Source organism: Hibiscus syriacus, unplaced genomic scaffold (genome assembly GCF_006381635.1).
Source record: "Hibiscus syriacus cultivar Baekdansim isolate YM2019G1 unplaced genomic scaffold, ASM638163v2 tig00116971_pilon, whole genome shotgun sequence".
Classification (NCBI taxonomy): Eukaryota; Viridiplantae; Streptophyta; class Magnoliopsida; order Malvales; family Malvaceae; genus Hibiscus; species Hibiscus syriacus.
In genome coordinates, this window is record NW_024063495.1 from 5,362,870 (window position 1) to 5,388,214 (window position 25,345).

The 25,345-nt window shown below is 31.1% G+C and overlaps 3 protein-coding genes and 1 long non-coding RNA gene across 5 annotated transcripts in view; 3 read left to right on the plus strand and 1 right to left on the minus strand.

Moving 5' to 3' along the window:
* The window catches only part of LOC120191914, a 3,363-nt gene extending 511 nt beyond the window's left edge, over positions 1–2,852 (plus strand). Inside the window, exons 2-6 of the mRNA XM_039194779.1 lie at positions 47–113; positions 208–275; positions 363–452; positions 559–698; positions 2,402–2,852. Coding sequence (XP_039050710.1) covers positions 47–113; positions 208–275; positions 363–452; positions 559–698; positions 2,402–2,657 — 621 coding nt within the window. The 3' untranslated portion in view covers positions 2,658–2,852. The remainder of the gene's footprint in view (positions 1–46; positions 114–207; positions 276–362; positions 453–558; positions 699–2,401) is intronic.
* LOC120191915 (nucleoside diphosphate kinase 3-like) overlaps positions 1–3,468 on the plus strand; it is a 20,691-nt gene extending 17,223 nt beyond the window's left edge. The window contains exon 9 of the mRNA XM_039194780.1: positions 3,458–3,468. The gene's annotated coding sequence lies outside the window, so the exon portion shown is untranslated. The remainder of the gene's footprint in view (positions 1–3,457) is intronic.
* Positions 775–9,240, minus strand: LOC120191917. Its single transcript, XR_005522740.1, has 3 exons — positions 9,230–9,240; positions 5,504–5,510; positions 775–1,067 (listed from the first exon to the last, which is right to left on the minus strand). It is a non-coding gene; the product is annotated as an uncharacterized LOC120191917 (long non-coding RNA).
* On the plus strand, positions 6,773–12,458 carry LOC120191913 (UDP-glucose 4-epimerase GEPI48-like). 2 transcript variants are annotated; one of them, XM_039194778.1, is made up of 10 exons: positions 6,841–7,023; positions 7,450–7,499; positions 7,590–7,725; positions 7,850–7,951; positions 8,044–8,271; positions 8,378–8,456; positions 8,544–8,626; positions 8,730–8,821; positions 8,911–9,044; positions 12,446–12,458. In XM_039194778.1, exons 1-9 carry the CDS (start codon positions 6,841–6,843, stop codon positions 9,005–9,007), a joined length of 1,050 nt encoding a protein of 349 aa, XP_039050709.1. In that variant the 3' UTR covers positions 9,008–9,044; positions 12,446–12,458. The 2 variants fall into 2 exon arrangements, with proteins under 2 accessions (XP_039050708.1, XP_039050709.1); XM_039194777.1 differs by lacking the exon at positions 12,446–12,458 and having other exon boundaries at positions 6,773–7,023; positions 8,911–9,170.
* The last annotated feature ends 12,887 nt before the right edge of the window (positions 12,459–25,345 follow it).

Genomic DNA, 25,345 nt, shown 5'->3' on the forward strand with positions numbered 1-25,345 from the left:
TATTTTTTTCTATTGTTGTGGTTTAATTGCTTGTTTACATCTTCAGATGGCGGCTAAACCACTTACAAGTGAAGCAATTTCCCTCACGGAAAAGAAAATGGACATGACATTGGGTGAGCTTTTAGCTGTTTTATGTCTTTTTTTTCAATTTGTTTTCTTATGGGGGTAAACATGTTTCTGATTTGTTTGGCCTTTTTGTGGACTTAGATGATATCATTAAAATGTCAAAAAATACTTCAAACAAAGGCAAGAAACAGCAGCAGCGAAGAATACCGGTAAGAAATTTCTTACTCCAGAAAACACATTTTTGTTGTTCCTTGTGCATAAATTGATATTCTAATTTGTTCTCCTCTTCTGATCAGAATAAAAGTCAGAGACCTGTCAGGAATGGTGCTAAAGATAAGGCTTTCAAGGTACAGCAGTACATGAACTCGCGTGCTTCTCTTAGACAGGTGTGTGATTTTTAATTGCTGCTGTTGATAAAATTGCATATCTTCTAATTCCACATTCGGACTTTGGATCATATTCTTATGTTTCTGCTCCATTTATGTAAGTCAGGGGGTTCTAGCGCAAAGAAGGTCTAATTTCCAGGGGAACCGGTTTCCTTTTGCAGCTGAAGCTGCCCAAAGGGCTGCAGTTGCTCCATTTCGGAATAGACCCTTTAATAGTAGGAGGGTGGCTAATTTGAACAAACCAAGGTATGTGGATGTCAAATAATTCAATAGTTGCTTCATAGAGTAGCTGTGATTTCTTATAGCTGGGATAGTTGTGTTGAAAATTAAATTATAATCACTGCTATCTGATTGTGGATTCTTATCATCGAGTCATTGCAGGTAAATTATGGACCTTCTACAATATTGATGACCTCTGGAATGTGGTCGTGGTTAACTTATTTCAAGTTGCATGTTGTGTGGAACTCCTAATATTTGATTACATGTCTTGTGGAAAAGGCTGAATGTGCGATTATCTTGAAGTGTGGCTTTTTTTGGTTCAACTACCCAAAGTAGTTTGCTAGTTTGTGCAAAGGTTCTCAGGTTAATCTGTGCCTAATTTGGAATTGGTTTTCCCTTTTGGTTGGGGACATGGAAGGATCAAGTAGAAAGTGTTAAACATGGTTATAATGCTTGTTGAAGGTGGATTTAGGGGGGGGAAAAAGCATGACTACCAAGTTTTGATGATTCTCATTGTCAACATGTCTAGAAATGTTTTGTAGTGCCATTTTCCGGTCAACCATTGATTTTGATCACCCTATCAAGTAATTTTGGCAGCTTCAGATTCCTTAATGGCTTTAGACATTGGGAGCTCCCTCATCCTTCAGTTTACACTAGTTTTAACAAGTTGGGAAGCATGTGGCTGTCTGGAAGCCCCCTTTTTCCAGACCACTGTTGATGCTTCATCTTTTTCATCTTTTCTCAGGTAATTGGTGCCTAATTTGGAATTGGTTTTCTCTTTTGGTAGGGACATTTAAGCATTGAGTAGAAAACGTATAACATGGTTATAATGTTTGAAGAAGGTGGATTTAGAAAAAAGGATGACACCAAGTTTTGATGATTGTCATTGTCAACATGTCTAGAAATGTTAATCGAGTAGTTTGTGCTCATACAAATGGATTTTGTAGTGCCATTTGCCTGTCAACCATTAATTCAGATTCCTTGATGGCTTTAGTCATTGGGAGCTCTCACATCCTTCAGTTTAAACTAGTTTTAACTAGTTGGGAAGCTTGTGGCTGTCTGAAAGCCCGCCTTTTCCAGTCCACTGTTGACGCTTCATCCTTTTATCTTTTCTAGGGTTACTCTAACCTGCTAAATCTATTGATCCTGTCATATGCTATTTGAAAAGAATATATTGGTGAAGTGAATAGATTGTTGCTGATGGTGCCTTATGGAAGCTATGGATAACGAAGCTGGAGCAGTACTGGGTTGGGCAATATTGAAAGTTTAAGCTGATTTATGTTGTCTTGATGTAAATTTGACACTTTTTATGCCACCTTTTCAAGTGGTGTTGATTTCCTTCTAAAGTTGGGGTTTAGGAGTTTGCACTAATTGGTATTGCTGCTTGTTGGGAGTATGTTGAATCTATCTATGTGGTTTCCCCTAGTGCTGCTACTGCATTTGAAGCTTTTTCTCACCATGGGTAGCAATGCATCTCAAGAGGGGCTTACATGCATGATCATGTAAAAAGCTTTGCGGAAAATAGAGGGAGCTACATTACAGAATTGTTTGTTTTATGTTTCTGTTTACTGGAAATATAGTCTTCCTATGCTGCTGATAAGATTCCCAAGTCTCAACATTTTGGTGGTGGTTTCTGGCATGTTGGGTGAAAGCTAATTCCTCATTGGACTTGCTATATTATTATGTAACGTTTTTGTCATCCATTCATGGTTTTTGGTTCTCTGGTGCAGGACTGGAGCACCACTGGTCCAAAGGGCTGCAAACGGTGGTTTTGCAGCAATGCTGCCTCAGCAGCAGCCACGGCAGCAACAAGAAGAGGGACAAGGGAACACAGTAACAAATCAAAAGCCCAAAACATTGGATTCACTGTTTGCGAACATGAAGGAAGAGCGAATGAGGGTATTTTCACATAAGAACAAGGATGTAAAACCCAATGGTGGTGGGAATCGAGGAATGGCTTGGGGAAGAGGCCGATTTGGCAAGTGATGTGTTAGAGAATAGTTAAGGTTCTTCCATTGTTTCTTATGTGGATGTCAAGCCAAGGGATACTGGTTTTCTGTTTTTACACCTTTGCACGAGGCGTTTTTAATGTTTGGAATTGTGATGAATGCAGTAAGGTTCAAATGAAACTAGAAGATGTATGCATGTGGCTTTATTTCACTGGCTCGAATTTGTTCTTTGGAATTATTTGTTTTAAGCATATGATTAATGACGTTTGTAGAGCCACCGCGAACATTGTGTTGAAGAGTTTCAATATTTGGCCGAAAGTTGCCTGGATATCACAATTTGTCCCAAACTTCAAATTAGTAAATCTTGGGTTTGTATCACATTTAAGAATAAAAAGCAGATCAATATCTGGCCAATTTTGGTGATTATTTAGGTTAAAATGTGTCCGCCTTGGAATTTTCAAAATTTAATGTTTTGCAACTACAAATTTTGATAATAAGTTGAAAGAAACAATTAATAATGTGGGACTTGGGCCATAAACAATCTGGAGAAGATGGTGGCAACACGTTGGTTACTTTAAGATACTATGCCTACTTACAGCAAACATCTCTTCCCAGAACTTGGCTGCAATTGCACTCTGTATTTCATTGGCAGAATATTGTGCATATAATCATTACTTAGTTATAGATACCAACATCTACGAACTGGCAGACTGACCGGTTATAATCGAATAAGTCAATATTATTATTTTATACGTCGATGACAAAGATATTTTATAAATAAAATTTATTAGTATAACATATCTTATTTAGAATTTTGAATTTGGATTCACAAATAAGGGTTTCGGATTTAAGGATTAAAATTATCATAAAATTGTAGACAACATTCATATAGATTGGGATAAAGTTACATTGCAGATGGAAGAAGTAACAGTCCCAAAGTTTTGATAGCTTAATTATTTCTAGCTCGTTAATATTTTTGAAATCATTATAATTAAATTCGTGTTCCTCTCAAAATTCGTTGATTTAATCATTTTTAAGATATTTTCAGTTTTAAACTATAATTATCTCTGGACCTCCAATTTTTTTGTTTACTTGTTCTTTAAGAGTCTTTAATCTTAAAATTAATGAAATTAAATCACATAACTACTTTAAGTTTTATAATTTATTCAATTTTAAAAAATTATTTACTTCAAAGTTAAATAATTTATTTTTCCCTATTCATTTTCTGCATTTTTTTAAATCATTTTTTTCTGCATGTAGACGTATTGATAGAGTCTAAATTCTATACTACCTATGTATCATTAATTTTCCTTGTAATTATATATTTTATATTTTTCGTGGTATCCACCAAATCAGAAACAGTAAGCCTTAAATCAAACTGTCCCAATCCATAAACGAATTTTTCGTGGGTACGAGGGCTATAAATGAATCGGATTTAATCATATGCTCATATTTCATTTTTTATATTTAAGTTTAAATATATATTTGTTTCTTTTAAGAAATTTAAGATTTTATTTATATTTATTTATTTAAATTATATGTATTTGATTAATGTTTGTGAAAAATATATATAATTAAATATATTAGTGAACTATTGAAAATTTCTTTATAAATAATAAAAATTAAATAAATTTATTTTTTATTTTTAATATATAAATAATTAAATATAAATATTACAAAACAATTTTAAATGACTAAATATTATTTTATAAATAAATAAACAATAAACGGATTTTTAAACGAATTAATACACGAATCTGTGGATGAATTAAACAAAACTATATTCAAACCGTTTCATTTAATAAATCAACGTACTATTTTTATTTCTATTTATTTATTTATTTAACTTAATAAATAAATAATATGATAATGATTTATATATACTTCATTTAAGAGTAAATTATGCGTTTAGTACTTAAACTATCAGTTTTGATCCGTCTTAGTACCTAATTTTTTTTTTCAAAACTATATCTAACGTTTAGTTTTTATTTCATTTTAGTACCCATCCGTTGGACGATGAAGCCAAAACTTTCTAGCTCGCACCTTTTCGACCCCTTAAACGTACGTGATTCCGAACTCCGTTTCATTGTAAAATACCTCAATTTCCCCAAATCGACAATGGACTCTTCGATTTCTTCATCCTCCAATCTCCATGGTCTACCGTTTGATGGGCCTGAAAATAAACTATGCTAGTCAACTCGTTATTCTCTCGTGGTACACCATTCAAATTAGTCGTCTGTCCATCAACACTGTGCTACGTCATCCTGTTCGTTGAGTTTTTAATGATGGGATACTAAAATGAAATAAAAAAATAAATGTTAGGTATGATTTTAAAAAAATAAAAAAATATGCACTAAAACATATCAAAATTAATAGTTTAGGTACTAAAGGCATAGTTTACCCTTCATTTAATTGCTCACCGCTCAATCAATTTTTTATTTTAAAATTATTGTTGTTTTGATGCCTGGAATGGCACATACTAGAGAGAAGCTTGCATATGCAAATGCAATAGCTTTCGCATGTAGAAAAGCTAGCAATTTGAGAATATTTATATAACCAAAGTAACATGCATCTTATTCTTCTTCAAGCCTAAGCTTCTTCATCCCCCTTTTTCTTGTAGTCTTGTAGATGCATGCACCCATCTCACAATTTATTTTTTACATAATTTCTAATTCAGATTATATAAAATATGAAAATTTTATGTTTGATATTATATATGAGACTTAAACATAATTTTTTATGTTATATTATATTAATTATTTATCTGTCTAATATTATTATTCTTCATAGAAGACCTTCACTAATAAAAACTCATAGAAAATCATAAATTCTAATAGAAATTCTAAAAATTCTCTTGAAACTTCACATCTTCTTTAAAATTACCTTTTATCTTGTCATTTTCTGAAGTACATATTTCTCCGTTTCCAAAATTACCTTTTGTCATATTACTCATCAAAATTCATATATTTTTGTCTTTGATGTGACATTTGACAATAAAATCTGGCAGTTGATAGTTATATATATACAATTTTTCAATCTATTAACATATATGATGACTTTAGACCTAACATCAATCATCTTACGATTAAGATATTGTTACTCTTAGAAGAACCGGAAGAACTCTAGGATATTTTCTATTATTGCTTAAATTTAGATTACTTATTTTTTTTTTCTCCTACACTACTCCTTTCCTCTAGACTCTCATAAATATTTATTGATTAACGATAAACCTTACCTCAATCACAATTTTTATATAACTTATAAGAAAGGTAAACCGTCAACAATTTATGCAATCTACTTATTTCCATGAATTAATATTATATTTAGGATTTACCTTCAAATAACTATTTTTAATTATTTTCTTGATCTTGTGTGTGGTTGAGATTAGCTTAAAATATAATAAAGTTGTCAAAGAATTTATTCTGAGCCAAATTGCTGGGATAATGTGTCTCAGTTTTTTTTATTCCCCAAATAATGAACCCGTCAAATTATTTTTTTAGACAGGCCATTTTCTACAGTGAAATTTGAAGACGCCATATAATTCATGAGTCCTGTTGAGGACGTCAGGATTTTGCGCTTTCCTCCTACAGCGGCGGCAATGGAAAAATCCATTATAGTAATAAATATCTCAATGACATGCTAATTTTGCTTATTTATTAATATGATGCACGATTCTCTTGATTTTAATGATTTTGTTTCCCAATTCTCATTCAACACTTTCAGTTCAAAAAGTAATATCTTTAAATTAGAAATTATGAATACTTTCAAATATGGTAAATTGAAAACTTTATTTAGTTAACGTGAATAAATAGTATTAAAATTTTCATATAATAATTAAATTAATTAAATTTTTTATAATATTCGAACTTTAAGAACACCGAGAATGTCCCTTTCCGAAGACGACAGAAACAGAGTACGAGAAGGGTTAGTTTGGTCCAAACATATGGAAAAACCGCCATTAGAACTTGGAAACACTACAAAATCTCAACCACGTGGCCCATCCTCTCAGCTCCCCGTCTCTCATTCACAGTACTTTCCTTTCTTCTTCTTCTTCTTCTTTCCATTTATTTATTTCTTTTCATATATATACTCTAAAAATCCCACCGTTTGCTGTCTCTCTATATTTTGATTCATTACGAAACTTCATTCTCTTTTTCATAACTTTGAACCCTCTTTAACTTCTTATTCTCTCTCTGTTTCCTGTTTTTGATTGGATCGACATGTCGAAGAACGTTCTGGTGTCCGGCGGCGCCGGTTATATAGGAAGCCACACGGTGTTGCAGCTGCTGTTAGGGGGTTACAGAGTGGTGGTCGTTGATAATCTGGACAATTCCTCCGACGTTGCTATCGAAAGAATTGAAGAACTCGCCTCTGAAGTCGCCGGAAACCTTTCTTTTCACCAGGTTCGTCCAACAGTTAACTCACTGAGTTGCAGTCGGTTTTTGCTCTTTCCAATTTTAAATGAGATATTTTGTTTGTTGTACTGAGAGACCGCTTCATTGGTCGCAAGAGAAAGCAAGGCTTATTTAGTTTGTTTCTGTTGCTAATTTGGAACCTAATTGGTTTAACTTTTATGCTCAGTCTATAATTGAATTGCTGTACCTAGCAACATGTTGTGTTGTAAAACTAGGTGATATTATAATGGTTTTTCTCTAGAATAATATATATATAAGATTAGATTTTCGACAATTGATATCATAACTAGTTCAAGTAGTATATCTATAGATATGTCTTATATAGGGATGTATGTAAGAATTTTTTATGTAAGATATACAGATTTAAAAATCTGGGATGTTCCTAATGCTTGAACATTTGTTTTTCAACTGCAGGTGGATCTTCGGGACAGACCAGCACTCGAAAAGATTTTCGCCCGGACAAAGTACGGTTTGGATCGGTATTCTGTTTCCGTTTTTTTTTTCATTTTCTCTTTCTCAACTGTCAATGCTATTGGATCGGTATTATGTCGTAGGTTCGATGCTGTGATTCACTTCGCTGGACTGAAAGCGGTTGGTGAAAGTGTACACGAACCCTTACTCTATTACAACAACAATATCATCGGAACGATCATGCTATTGGAGATGATGGCCGCACACGGATGTAAAAATGTACGTCTCTCTCCCTTCCTTATGTGCGATAATTCAGCAGCTATATGTGATTCAGCATGTTATGAATTGGCCTGTGATTTTGGGTCTTATGACTTGATCAATCTTCTTACTTGATACGTTTCAGCTCGTGTTTTCGTCATCGGCTACGGTTTATGGCTGGCCAAAGGAGGTTCCGTGTACCGAAGATTCCCCTTTGGCTGCAGTGAATCCGTATGGACGAACCAAGGTATGTAACTCTTATGAGTACAGTAGTATTTGTCTATTAACGTTTTCTCCTATAGCATCTTGTAATCATATCGGGTATCGTTTGTGTTTCAGCTTTTTATAGAAGAGATCTGTTGTGATCTTTGTCGTTCTGATCCCGAATGGAAGATCATACTTTTACGATATTTTAATCCAGTCGGCGCACACCCAAGTGGCTACATAGGTGAGGATCCCCGGGGTACTCCGAACAATCTCATGCCTTATGTGCAACAAGTTGCTATTGGGAGGCAACCGGCATTGACTGTGTTCGGAAACGATTATTCAACGAAGGATGGTACCGGGGTAAAGTTTTTCGTTTCGTTTTTTCCAAATTGGTTTCGAGTATGTCTAGGAACCGCATGTTCCTTAATCTTATTCATCAGAAGATCAATTACTAGTCTGTTTTCAGGTACGCGATTACATCCATGTCATTGATTTAGCAGATGGCCACATTGCTGCTCTCCGTAAACTATCAGATCCGAAAATAAGTAAAACTTCCTTCCATTTCGTACTTAACTGTCTACGTATAAGCGAAATATGTTTGGAATCTGTCGTAATCAGCTATGCTGTTACAGGATGTGAGGTCTACAACTTAGGAACCGGAAAGGGAACATCAGTTTTGGAGATGGTTGCCGCATTCGAAAAGGCATCTGGGCAGGTATCGTTTCCTGTTTCGTTTCCGTCTTCATACATTTCGAGCTATACTCGTTTGTTATTTTGGAATCTTTGTTAAGATGGCCTAATTCATCACCTTGCATCAGAAAATCCCTCTCGTAATGGCCGGACGTCGACCCGGTGATGTCGAAGTCGTTTACGCTTCAACAAAGAAGGCGGAACGTGAATTGAATTGGAAGTAAGAACTTCCATACACGCAACACTTAACCTTATCTTTATGCACATAATGTTAGAAGTAATACAGGGTTTAATCTGTCTCCATTTCAGGGCGAAATTCGGCATCGAAGAGATGTGCAGGGATCAATGGAACTGGGCGAGCAAGAACCCGTACGGATACCAAACTCCAAACTTGAACACGAATTAACCAAGTACAACGCTTCGCCGATTGTATGAAATTAGATGTTGGTGCGTTTTACATGATTTAGATGACTTACAGAGAATAAGGTGGCAACTTGTTTATGTTGCTTATCCAAACTTTGTTTAGGTAGTTCGTTTCTTGGACAAAAAGGACTTGAACGAGCTACAACATATTTTTATTTAAAGTAAATTAAGTGATATTATTAAAAATAAATAACCAAATCATAACGTGGGATTTTATTGACAGTATAAAAAATTATTAAAATAAAACTTCAAAAAAGTCAAGAATATTAAAGTGGGTATAAAGATATAATGAATTTAATATTTATTAATTATTTTACAATAGAATTAAATTCACTTTGATTTTGGTTTGTATTGTGTAGAACAATCCTAATTTAATATGTCTAGTTTTCTTTATGGTCGTATAATGCATCAATCTTCTGATTTTAACCTTATTTTTTTTTTAAAATAATAATATTATATCATATATTATTTTTGATCTTCACGTTTAACAAAGATAATTAACGTACTGTAAATTAATAAAGCGTATATTGAAAAGGACAAATGGGTTTTAATTAGGTATAATATAATATTAAAACTATATTTTTAGTATTCGTAACAATTTTTTTAAATAGTTTATTTAAAAATAAAAATAATTAAACAAATAGTTAACATCTAAACTGATTCATCGAATAAATAATATGGACAAAAATGCTGACATTAAATAATATTGTATACTGACGTGACGGTTAATAAGTAGATAAAATTTAAATTTAACAATGTTGAACATAAATTTAAAAACGATTGAACATGAGTTTAGTAGTTGAAATTTGAATAGTTCATCATTTAGTAAACCTACAATTAAATTAAAAATTAGCTGTAACACCTCAACCCGTACCCGACTCGAATAAGAGTCCGAGGTGTCACATTGACTTTTCAAACTTTGACTCTTTTGAAAAAGAGAGAAATTTAAAACTTTGTTTAAAGCAAAATACGTTAATTTACATAAAATTGACCACAAAATACAAACTCCATCAGAGTATTCGTAATTAACGACTTATTACATGCCAACACTCTATACATACCAAAATACATACTTTGTCGATTACTTCTGATCTGATCTTCTAGTAATAATACTGTCCTTGCTACTTCTATTCTTGCTCTTCTCGTTTCTTGGTACCTACATGTAAATCACTTACACGCTAAGTCATAGACTTAGTGAGGCAATAAACAAACATTTAACAACAAATTCATGAATATGCATTCTTATCATTTGATCATGACATTTCAACATGCATGTATCTATTACACGATAACATATATAAGCATGTCATGTACGTGTAAAACTTACCTTCTTGTGCCACTTTCACTTTAATTTATCTTTCAATTGTATTACCCATATATATTATAGAGAATAGAGGTATGCGAGTACACTGAGGTTATGCACACATATGATGTCACCACAGCTCGTATAAATGTCCCGAAGGACCTATCATCCCGAAGGATGTCATCTGTGTCCCGAAGGACATGTCATCCCAGAGGATGTAATCTGTGTCCCGAAGGACCTGTCATCCCGAAGGATGTAATCTGTGTCCCGTAGGACCTATCATATGTCTTATAGGACATATGTAACCCTCGACTCTTGGCATGCCAACTATACCTATAACTCTCGTATCATATACTATGGGCATTTATTATGAATACATTTCTCATCACTTGTTCTTTCTCTTCTATCAAATACCACATGTATGTGTAACAATGTATTTCATATCATATCACATGTATCACGTATTACATATTCATATGTCATTTCATATCATATCACATGTATCACGTATTACATATTCATATATCATTTCATATAGCCACATAGCTTATCTCATTTCACACTGGTCATGTCTCATAGCATATATCACATATGCATATTATGTAACATATATAATAACCTATACTCATTTCATGTATTCATGCACATATAAGAATCACCAATCAAATAACATTTTAGGAGTCACTTCTTACCATAGTAACTCCATGATTGACTCATCGCAAGCCAATGTTCGTTCAATAATATAAGTACAATTAAAATTGCACTCACCTTAGCCTTGTTTGATTTGAATCAATTCTAATCCTTTGATTATTCCAGAACTTGTTTAGGCTCAATATCTACATAAATATAACATTTCAAAACAACTATCAGAAGCCTAAACCTTAACCTTGATGTTAACAACTTAAACCGATTTAATGAATCAAATTCCATTTTTTCATTTAGGGGGGAATCGATACCCCCAGGGGGAATCTGTTCCCGGGGAATCTGTTCCCCCTGCACATACTGGAATTTTCTTCCAAGAGGGGGAATCGATTCCCTTCATAGGGTATCGGTTCCCTCTACCCAGAAATTGTATTTTAACCCCAAAAATCATCAATTCTTCACTTAATTCTTCTATTTTAAACCCCTATCATGTCATTAAACTCAACTACCATTACTTAAACCAACTTATATCCATGAAAATCATCTATAACTTCAAAATCCTATCCTTCATATGTAATTCAAGAATCATACTCAAATTTCAATATGTTCTAAATACCATTCTAATACTTCATATTCCTTAATTAGCATGATGACAAGTCAAATTTAATTTCAAATTCAACTTATCAACTCTTTTCTATGATTTCATATAAAAACTCGTTTTCTTAAATCTCTTATAACTTCTTCATCTTTTGATTATAAGATAACTTATGCTTTCCTTAAGCTTAGTTATCATCTAATGATCCAAACCTAACCTTTAATTTAACAAATAATCAACAAATCAGAAAACCCTTACCTTATGCTCTGCACGTTGGAGAAGAAGAAGGTAAGAAGAAGAAGAGTTTTCTAAATACTCTCCCCCAACGTTTATCTCTTCATAAAGAGATAAAAAATATCTTTCATGATAAATGACCATTTTGCCCCTTAATTTCTTTGATAATTACAAATAACTTTCAGGAATCAGGAAATATTTCCGAACAAATCATTAAACTATTCAAATATCCTACTTCAATCACCAAACTCTGAAGTTTTATACGTTAATCACTAACCCGTATTTTGGGATGTTACAAATCTCTCCCCCTTAAGAAAATTCGTCCTCGAATTTTCACTGTACAAATAGATGGGAACTGTCTACTTATATCATATTTGTACTTCCATATTATACTATAGATCCACCTCTTTTAAAGATCCATAAGGTCCAATGAATGTATGACTGAGCTATACTATACAAAGAATCTTATTCGGAACAAGACATTAATAAATACTTTATCACTTATCTAGAAATTCCATTTTTTTAACTATATATATAGAACTTCTGTTAACTATCCACTATCTTAATTTTTTTTCACTTTTCTTCAACTTTTTTGATCCAATCCGTCCATACAAAATCTCAATATTTCTATTCAACTAACTTAATAGTTTCCAACATTTCTTTTACACAATGTCACAAAAAAACTATTTTGATATATTTCTTTACTTGCGAACCTACTACTCATTAAAGAAACTCAATAATAACTCTTCCTATGACAATATTATCTGACTTTAAGTCTTTAACTTTCCCTTCGTGGCTGCAATTACTAAACTTATTTTCAATCAACAAGGAATTACATTCATTCCTATCTTTTCACTCATTCGATTCTACACCTTTTAATCTTTATAAATTCGTATAAATATAATGTCGCTCATCATGGAAATAATAAGGTTCCATCCATACAGTAATCTCAATCCTTATCACTCAACATCATGAGTCCGTTGATTTCTTTCATCAATCTCTAATGACTTACAACATAAACCAAACATTTATTCTTATACCATCTTCATCCAAATTATTATACACCTTTCTTTCTAAATTTTACTCATATCAATTTTGAAATCGATGTCAATACTCTTTTTATCATCTCAAAAGTAACATGCTTATCTTTAACAACTTGATTAGAGAGAATACTATCATTCAAATATATCTCAAGTTTCCTTCATACATATAAATAAATCCTTATCTCTTTTACTATATTTACATGGTTAAGAAACACAACCTTAAACCAATACATGTTACACTTGGTTAACTTAGTCCGACATTCTTTTTTTCGATCTTTTAAACTCTATTATACTCTCCCCTTTGCATGATTTTTTTTCTAATACGATACTTTAAGAAAAATTTATCGTCTTCATAAAATTCAATTTATTTCTGCCTCAAGTCTGCCTAATACTTCTGTCGATTAGATGTCATCTTGAAATTATCTTTACTTTATCCTCAACCACTTTCAATAAATCCTGGAAAATAAAATTATGATCCTTTAACTTGAACCAAATTAATGATGTCCGACATTTTCTCCCAAATAAAACTTCATACAGAGTCATCTTAATGCTCAATTGATAATTATTATTATAAACAAATTCTACTAAAGGTAAATAATTTTCCCATGATTCTTTGAACTTAATCATACATACCCTTTTTAAAGTATGAATCATATGTTAAACTCACTATTTGTCTATGCATAGATATCAATGCTACAATTAATTTAAATTCCTAAGACATTTTCAAAGATTTCCACAACATTGAGATAATCTTAAATCTTCATCAGATATAATTAAGACATACAATTTACAAAATCCAACAATCTTTTCATATAACCTTACATACTTATCCAAGAAATATTTACTTCAGTATGATAAAGGATACTAACTTAATCAGTTTCTTCATAAACCTCCAAATTTAGTCTCTACTGAAATTCTGATACAAAATTCATAACTCTTTATCATTTCCACTTATAATTGAAAATTTATTACTTTTATACCAAACTTATACTTTACACCTCATCATAACCCTTTTCATTCTTAAACCTTTAAACTCTATCATTTAATTTCCTTACCTCTTTATTCCTTCACAAATCAAAATCTCCTTGCAATCTAAATCATTTCATTCATTTTTTTACTCCATTACGTTTTTCATATCTATATGAAAAACATCATAATAACACTTGTACTTATATCGATTAATAATATTTATCACATTTTCATAATCTGAATATTTAACATTATTTTCACATAACTTTATTCTTTATCATTTCTTATACTTGCATTATTTTTATTCCTCAAAGCGCCTTTTAAAACCTATAAATACTCTTCTCATTGCCTTAATCATATATATATATATAGGATCCAAATACCTAACCATATTCAAATCCTTATCATACTTGATTAATTCACTTTATATTTTCTTCCAATCAGAATTATCTCAACAATAGTTTACTTAACTTATCAAATCCACATTCATTCTCATGTATCATGAAATTTTATTTGTTCACTCAACATTTCAACATCTTCCATCTTATACAATAATTACTGACATATTTATTTCTTAAACTTTTTCCGAAACAATATTCACATCAATAAATCTTTCATTATTCACATTACAACATTTATTTACCATATTTTAGCTCAACTGCATAGCAACTAAATTATCTCATTTAAATTATCCACTTTATAATAGTGGATATCCTTTAACATTATTTAATAGCACCTCACTTTTTAAACGAAATCTTTAATTTTTAATCTAGGGTACAACCCTTATCCACTCAATCATATACCATATTTTCAATCAAATTATTATATATATATATATATATATATATATATATATATTTCAATGATATCTTACCCAACTTTTCAAACTTGGACTTTTACTCACACGCAATATTATTTCTCTGATTAAAATCAAACGTTATAACTTCCTTTATCTTATAAATTGTTCACCGACTTACTCATTCTCAAACTTTTCTATTACTCTATATCTTCTCTTGAACATTCAAGTCATTATCTCACATACACATACTTAAATCACATACACATACTTAAACTCATTTATATCCCTTTAAAATAATTTTCTTGCTTCAATTTTCATAACTTCTAACAGAGCTTTTAACCCAATTCACAAAGGTTGTCTTTAACTCTGACTTGTCATCAATTAACTCCTTATTTATTCTTCAAATATCAGACCCTACTGCTTTAGTCTGTCTGACTCTCATCTGATTTGATTCTCTGGCGGAGAATACAACTAATTCATATCTGGTTTGAAGTTGAAAACTAGAATTTATATCTTTCTTTAATGGTGCTTAACTCTATTAAACACTAATTCTCTTAATCATCTGAATTTTTTTTCCAATCCTTTTATTCTTAGCTCTCTATAGAATTTTAACGCGATTAATCATTTCTTGAATTGAGAAAAATTTCAAAACCAGTAACACTCTTTTAATTTAAGTCACAAGCCCTAAACAACCAATCCCATGTTCTTCCTTATCATTCCTAATCAAAATCAACACAACAATAAATATGTTTAACTTATTAAACTTATACTCATACACATGCATGTGTAACTTCTTTGTTAATCTCATATATTCGAGCTTCATTTGTTTTATAAAGTGATCATTCATGTACTTATTCATAATTTATTCTACAAATGATAACCACGTCACTTGATATTTTAACATTCTTATGGTGACATTTATTCACCATACTTCTAGCTTACCTACGTAGTAATAAAAGTACTCAATTTAACTTCTCCACTTTAGAGAAATGAAAATTTTCTAATATTATCTTCCTACCATTTAATCAAATTTCCATAACAATGGAACATTTCTCAAATTCACCCTTAAACTCAGGTGTTCTCAACTCTTTTCAATACATTTATTCTATGAATTATAGAAGTATAAAATTAAAACACATCATAATATCATTCAACATCATGAATCACTCTCTAATCTTATACAGCATTCCTTGAGGTTTTCGCTCTTCTCCCTGCCTAGCCAGGGCAGGTGAATGCTATTACCTTCAGGTCTATCACCTTGTATTTTACTTTAGAAACTCTTATGATCATATATCTAATATAACATAGTATTTTAATTCCATTAGCAAGACAATACACTTACTATTCCATCAGATCAGAAGTTTTCACTATTTTGTTGGCATGTATACCTTATAAAACGCTCTAGACTCCGATTTATACCGAGAATCGACTAAACCTTAGCTCTGATGCCATTAACTGTAACACCCTAACCCGTACCCGACTCGAATACGAGTCCGAGGTGTCACATTGACTTTTCAAACTTTGACTCTTTTGAAAAAGAGAGAAATTTAAAACTTTGTTTAAAGCAAAATACGTTAATTTACATAAAATTGACCACAAAATACAAACTCCATCAGAGTACTCGTAATTAACGACTTATTACATGCCAACACTCTATACATACCAAAATACATACTTTGTCGATTACTTCTGATCTGATCTTCTAGTAATAATACTGTCCTTGCCACTTCTATTCTTGCTCTTCTCGTTTATTGGTACCTACGTGTAAATCACTTACACGCTAAGTCATAGACTTAGTGAGGCAATAAACAAACATTTAACAACAAATTCATGAATATGCATTCTTATCATTTGATCATGACATTTCAACATGCATGTATCTATTACACGATAACATATAAGCATGTCATGCACGTGTAAAACTTACCTTCTTGTGCCACTTTCACTTTAATTTATCTTTTAATTGTATTGCCCATGTATATTATTGAGAATAGAGGTATGCGAGTACACTGAGGTTGTGCACACATATGATGTCACCACAGCTCGTATAAATGTCCCGAATGACCTATCATCCCGAAGGATGTCATCTGTGTCCCGAAGGACCTGTCATCCCGAAGGATGTAATATGTGTCCCGAATGACCTGTCATCCCGAAGGATGTAATCTGTGTCCCGTAGGACCTATCATATGTCTTATAGGACATATGTAACCTTCGACTCTTGGCATGCCAACTATACCTATAACTCTCGTATCATATACTATGGGCATTTATTATGAATACATTTCTCATCACTTGTTCTTTCTCTTCTATCAAATACCACATGTATGTGTAACAATGTATTTCATATCATATCACATGTATCACGTATTACATATTCATATGTTATTTCATATCATATCACATGTATCACGTATTACATATTCATATATCATTTCATATAGCCACATAGCTTATCTCATTTCACACTGGTCATGTCTCATAGCATATATCACATATGCATATTATGTAACATATATAATAACCTATACTCATTTCATGTATTCATGCACATATAAGAATCACCAATCAAATAACATTTTAGGAGTCACTTCTTACCATAGTAACTCCATGACTGACTCATCGCAAGCCAATGTTCGTTCAATAATATAAGTACAATTAAAATTGCACTCACCTTAGCCTTGTTTGATTTGAATCAATTCTAATCCTTTGATTAGTCCAAAACTTGTTTAGGCTCAATATCTACATAAATATAACATTTCAAAATAACTATCAGAAGCCTAAACCTTAACCTTGATGTTAACAACTTAAACCGGTTTAATGAATCAAATTCCATTTTTTCATTTAGGGGGAATCGATACCCCCCCCAGGGGGAATCTGTTCCCGGGGAATCGATACCCCCAGGGGGAATCTGTTCCCTCTGCACATACTGGAATTTTCATCCAAGAGGGGGAATCGATTCCCTTCATAGGGTATCGGTTCCCTCTACCCAGAAATTGTATTTTAACCCCAAAAATATCAATTCTTCACTTAATTCTTCTATTTTAAACCCCTATCATGTCATTAAACTCAACTACCATTACTTAAACCAACTTATATCCATGAAAATCATCTATAACTTCAAAATCCTATCCTTCATATGTAATTCAAGAATCATACTCAAATTTCAATATGTTCAAAATACTATTCTAACACTTCATATTCCTTAATTAGCATGATGACAAGTCAAATTTAACTTCAAATTCAACTTATCAACTCTTTTCTATGATTTCATATAAAAACTCGTTTTTCTTAAATCTCTTATAACTTCTTCATCTTTTGATTATAAGATAACTTATGCTTTCCTTAAGCTTAGTTATCATCTAATGATCCAAACCTAACCTTTAATTTAACAAATAATCAACAAATCAGAAAACCCTTACCTTATGCTCTGCACGTTGGAGAAGAAGAAGAGTTTTCTAAATACTCTCCCCCAACGTTTATCTCTTCATAAAGAGATAAAAAATATATTTCATGATAAATGACCATTTTGCCCCTTAATTTCTTTGATAATTACAAATAACTTTCAGGAATCAGGAAATATTTCCGAACAAATCATTAAACTATTCAAATATCCTACTTCAATCACCAAACTCTGAAGTTTTATACGTTAATCACTAACCCGTATTTTGGGATGTTACAAATCTCTCCCCCTTAAGAAAATTCGTCCTCGAATTTTCACTGTACAAATAGATGGGAACTGTCTACTTATATCATATTTGTACTTCCATATTATACTATAGATCCACCTCTTTTAAAGATCCATAAGGTCCAATGAATGTATGACTGAGCTATACTATACAAAGAATCTTATTCGGAACAAGACATTAATAAATACTTTATCACTTATCTAGAAATTCCATTTTTTTAACTATATATATAGAACTTCTGTTAACTATCCACTATCTTAATTTTTTTTCACTTTTCTTCAACTTTTTTGATCCAATCCGTCCATACAAATCTCAATATTTCTATTCAACTAACTTAATAGTTTCCAACATTTCTTTTACACAATGTCACAAAAAAACTATTTTGATATATTTCTTTACTTGCGAACCTACTACTCATTAAAGAAACTCAATAATAACTCTTCCTATGACAATATTATCTGACTTTAAGTCTTTAACTTTCCCTTCGTGGCTGCAATTACTAAACTTATTTTCAATCAACAAGGAATTACATTCATTCCTATCTTTTCACTCATTCGATTCTACACCTTTTAATCTTTATAAATTCGTATAAATATAATGTCGCTCATCATGGAAATAATAAGGTTCCATCCATACAGTAATCTCAATCCTTATCACTCAACATCATGAGTCCGTTGATTTCTTTCATCAATCTCTAATGACTTACAACATAAACCAAACATTTATTCTTATACCATCTTCATCCAAATTATTATACACCTTTCTTTCTAAATTTTACTCATATCAATTTTGAAATCGATGTCAATACTCTTTTTATCATCTCAAAAGTAACATGCTTATCTTTAACAACTTGATTAGAGAGAATACTATCATTCAAATATATCTCAAGTTTCCTTCATACATATAAATAAATCCTTATCTCTTTTACTATATTTACATGGTTAAGAAACACAACCTTAAACCAATACATGTTACACTTGGTTAACTTAGTCCGACATTCTTTTTTTTCGATCTTTTAAACTCTATTATACTCTCCCCTTTGCATGATTTTTTTTCTAATACGATACTTTAAGAAAAATTTATCGTCTTCATAAAATTCAATTTATTTCTGCCTCAAGTCTGCCTAATACTTCTGTCGATTAGATGTCATCTTGAAATTATCTTAAATTATCTTTACTTTATCCTCAACCACTTTCAATAAATCCTGGAAAATAAAATTATGATCCTTTAACTTGAACCAAATTAATGATGTCCGACATTTTCTCCCAAATAAAACTTCATACAGAGTCATCTTAATGCTCAATTGATAATTATTATAAACAAATTCTACTAAAGGTAAATAATTTTCCCATGATTCTTTGAACTTAATCATACATACCCTTTTTAAAGTATGAATCATATGTTAAACTCACTATTTGTCTATGCATAGATATCAATGCTACAATTAATTTAAATTCCTAAGACATTTTCAAAGATTTCCACAACATTGAGATAATCTTAAATCTTCATCAGATATAATTAAGACATACAATTTACAAAATCCAACAATCTTTTCATATAACCTTACATACTTATCCAAGAAATATTTACTTCAGTATGATAAAGGATACTAACTTAATCAGTTTCTTCATAAACCTCCAAATTTAGTCTCTACTGAAATTCTGATACAAAATTCATAACTCTTTATCATTTCCACTTATAATTGAAAATTTATTACTTTTATACCAAACTTATACTTTACACCTCATCATAACCCTTTTCATTCTTAAACCTTTAAACTCTATCATTTAATTTCCTTACCTCTTTATTCCTTCACAAATCAAAAATCTCCTTGCAATCTAAATCATTTCATTCATTTTTTTACTCCATTACGTTTTTTCATATCTATATGAAAAACATCATAATAACACTTGTACTTATATCGATTAATAATATTTATCACATTTTCATAATCTGAATATTTAACATTATTTTCACATAACTTTATTCTTTATCATTTCTTATACTTGCATTATTTTTATTCCTCAAAGCGCCTTTTAAAACCTAAATACTCTTCTCATTGCCTTAATCATATATATATATATAGGATCCAAATACCTAACCATATTCAAATCCTTATCATACTTGATTAATTCACTTTATATTTTCTTCCAATCAGAATTATCTCAACAATAGTTTACTTAACTTATCAAATCCACATTCATTCTCATGTATCATGAAATTTTATTTGTTCACTCAACATTTCAACATCTTCCATCTTATACAATAATTACTGACATATTTATTTCTTAAACTTTTTCCGAAACAATATTCACATCAATAAATCTTTCATTATTCACATTACAACATTTATTTACCATATTTTAGCTCAACTGCATAGCAACTAAATTATCTCATTTAAATTATCCACTTTATAATAGTGGATATCCTTTAACATTATTTAATAGCACCTCACTTTTTAAACGAAATCTTTAATTTTTAATCTAGGGTACAACCCTTATCCACTCAATCATATACCATATTTTCAATCAAATTATTATATATATATATATATATATATATATATATATATATATATATATATATATATATATATATATATTCAATGATATCTTACCAACTTTTCAAACTTGGACTTTTACTCACACGCAATATTATTTCTCTGATTAAAATCAAACGTTATAACTTCCTTTATCTTATAAATTGTTCACCGACTTACTCATTCTCAAACTTTTCTATTACTCTATATCTTCTCTTGAACATTCAAGTCATTATCTCACATACACATACTTAAATCACATACACATACTTAAACTCATTTATATCCCTTTAAAATAATTTTCTTGCTTCAATTTTCATAACTTCTAACAGAGCTTTTAACCCAATTCACAAAGGTTGTCTTTAACTCTGACTTGTCATCAATTAACTCCTTATTTATTCTTCAAATATCAGACCCTACTGCTTTAGTCTGTCTGACTCTCATCTGATTTGATTCTCTGGCGGAGAATACAACTAATTCATATCTGGTTTGAAGTTGAAAGCTAGAATTTCTATCTTTCTTTAATGGTGCTTAACTCTATTAAACACTAATTCTCTTAATCATCTGAATTTTTTTTCCAATCCTTTTATTCTTAGCTCTCTATAGAATTTTAACGCGATTAATCATTTCTTGAATTGAGAAAAATTTCAAAACCAGTAACACTCTTTTAATTTAAGGCACAAGCCCTAAACAACCAATCCCATGTTCTTCCTTATCATTCCTAATCAAAATCAACACAACAATAAATATGTTTAACTTATTAAACTTATACTCATACACATGCATGTGTAACTTCTTTGTTAATCTCATATATTCGAGCTTCATTTGTTTTATAAAGTGATCATTCATGTACTTATTCATAATTTATTCTACAAATGATAACCACGTCACTTGATATTTTAACATTCTTATGGTGACATTTATTCACCATACTTCTAGCTTACCTACGTAGTAATAAAAGTACTCAATTTAACTTCTCCACTTTAGAGAAATGAAAATTTTCTAATATTATCTTCCTACCATTTAATCAAATTTCCATAACAATGGAACATTTCTCAAATTCACCCTTAAACTCAGGTGTTCTCAACTCTTTTCAATACATTTATTCTATGAATTATAGAAGTATAAAATTAAAACACATCATAATATCATTCAACATCATGAATCACTCTCTAATCTTATACAGCATTCCTTGAGGTTTTCGCTCTTCTCCCTGCCTGGCCAGGGCAGGTGAATGCTATTACCTTCAGGTCTATCACCTTGTATTTTACTTTAGAAACTCTTATGATCATATATCTAATATAACATAGTATTTTAATTCCATTAGCAAGACAATACACTTACTATTCCATCAGATCAGAAGTTTTCACTATTTTGTTGGCATGTATACCTTATAAAACGCTCTAGACTCCGATTTATACCGAGAATCGACTAAACCTTAGCTCTGATGCCATTAACTGTAACACCCTAACCCGTACCCGACTCGAATACGAGTCCGAGGTGTCACATTGACTTTTCAAACTTTGACTCTTTTGAAAAAGAGAGAAATTTAAAACTTTGTTTAAAGCAAAATACGTTAATTTACATAAAATTGACCACAAAATACAAACTCCATCAGAGTACTCGTAATTAACGACTTATTACATGCCAACACTCTATACATACCAAAATACATACTTTGTCGATTACTTCTGATCTGATCTTCTAGTAATAATACTGTCCTTGCCACTTCTATTCTTGCTCTTCTCGTTTATTGGTACCTACGTGTAAATCACTTACACGCTAAGTCATAGACTTAGTGAGGCAATAAACAAACATTTAACAACAAATTCATGAATATGCATTCTTATCATTTGATCATGACATTTCAACATGCATGTATCTATTACACGATAACATATATAAGCATGTCATGCACGTGTAAAACTTACCTTCTTGTGCCACTTTCACTTTAATTTATCTTTTAATTGTATTGCCCATGTATATTATTGAGAATAGAGGTATGCGAGTACACTGAGGTTGTGCACACATATGATGTCACCACAGCTCGTATAAATGTCCCGAATGACCTATCATCCCGAAGGATGTCATCTGTGTCCCGAAGGACCTGTCATCCCGAAGGATGTAATATGTGTCCCGAATGACCTGTCATCCCGAAGGATGTAATCTGTGTCCCGTAGGACCTATCATATGTCTTATAGGACATATGTAACCTTCGACTCTTGGCATGCCAACTATACCTATAACTCTCGTATCATATACTATGGGCATTTATTATGAATACATTTCTCATCACTTGTTCTTTCTCTTCTATCAAATACCACATGTATGTGTAACAATGTATTTCATATCATATCACATGTATCACGTATTACATATTCATATGTTATTTCATATCATATCACATGTATCACGTATTACATATTCATATATCATTTCATATAGCCACATAGCTTATCTCATTTCACACTGGTCATGTCTCATAGCATATATCACATATGCATATTATGTAACATATATAATAACCTATACTCATTTCATGTATTCATGCACATATAAGAATCACCAATCAAATAACATTTTAGGAGTCACTTCTTACCATAGTAACTCCATGACTGACTCATCGCAAGCCAATGTTCGTTCAATAATATAAGTACAATTAAAATTGCACTCACCTTAGCCTTGTTTGATTTGAATCAATTCTAATCCTTTGATTAGTCCAAAACTTGTTTAGGCTCAATATCTACATAAATATAACATTTCAAAATAACTATCAGAAGCCTAAACCTTAACCTTGATGTTAACAACTTAAACCGGTTTAATGAATCAAATTCCATTTTTTCATTTAGGGGGAATCGATACCCCCCCAGGGGGAATCTGTTCCCGGGGAATCGATACCCCCAGGGGGAATCTGTTCCCTCTGCATATACTGGAATTTTCGTCCAAGAGGGGGAATCGATTCCCTTCATAGGGTATCGGTTCCCTCTACCCATAAATTGTATTTTAACCCCAAAAATATCAATTCTTCACTTAATTCTTCTATTTTAAACCCCTATCATGTCATTAAACTCAACTACCATTACTTAAACCAACTTATATCCATGAAAATCATCTATAACTTCAAAATCCTATCCTTCATATGTAATTCAAGAATCATACTCAAATTTCAATATGTTCTAAATACTATTCTAACACTTCATATTCCTTAATTAGCATGATGACAAGTCAAATTTAACTTCAAATTCAACTTATCAACTCTTTTCTATGATTTCATATAAAAACTCGTTTTCTTAAATCTCTTATAACTTCTTCATCTTTTGATTATAAGATAACTTATGCTTTCCTTAAGCTTAGTTATCATCTAATGATCCAAACCTAACCTTTAATTTAACAAATAATCAACAAATCAGAAAACCCTTACCTTATGCTCTGCACGTTGGAGAAGAAGAAGAGTTTTCTAAATACTCTCCCCCAACGTTTATCTCTTCATAAAGAGATAAAAAATATATTTCATGATAAATGACCATTTTCCCCTTAATTCCTTTGATAATTACTAATAACTTTTAGGAATCAGGAAATATTTCTGAACAAATCATTAAAATATTCAAATATCCTACTTCAATCACCAAACTCTGAAGTTTTATATATTAATCACTAACTCGTATTTTGGGATGTTACATTAGCTGACACTCATTCCCATATGTAATGGAGTAAGGGGAGGTAGGATAGTAGGCTGCCCCCAATGTTAGGTTGAGAGCAGCTTTCGTAGGAGACCTCCGAATTAAGAAATGCCTTCCGTGGGACTCGATCCCACGACCCCAAGGTTAAGAGCCTTGTTCTCTACCAACTGAGCTGGATGGTCATTTCAATAAACCTACAATTACATTTTATTTTTGTAAAATTTATTAGTTGTGACATCAGTGGTTAAATGAATATTGTACTTTTTTGAAAATTTTTGGTTCGAACAACTGCGTCAATAAAATGTGTATATGTTGTTGATGGTTAAAAATATTTTAAATAAATATTACTTTTTAATAATTTTGAACTATTAAAAAATGAAAATATAAGGATACATTTGGTTCTAGAAAATATTTTATATTTTATATGTTTATTTTCTGTTTTTATTTTTAGAAAACAATTTTCATTTTCAGTGTTTCAGAAAATATAAAGCATGTTTGGTTAATAAAAATAAAACTTATTTTCAAAAATAAAATAATGAAAATGTGTTTGATACTCAATTTTTTAAAATAAAATAAACAAATAATTATCGAATAATTAAATTAAAATATAAATATTAGAAAAATATAGTAACAATAATAATAATATAATATGATTTATTATTAAATAAATGAAAATTTTGAAATCAATAAAAAGGATTAAAATCTTTTTCTTCATAAAAAACAATAATTAAATGTGATACAAAAGAAAGATACTTTATTAGGATTTGAAGTTGTACTAAAGTAAAATATTTAAATCTGAATTAAATCAAAAGATATTATTAGAATTTTAAC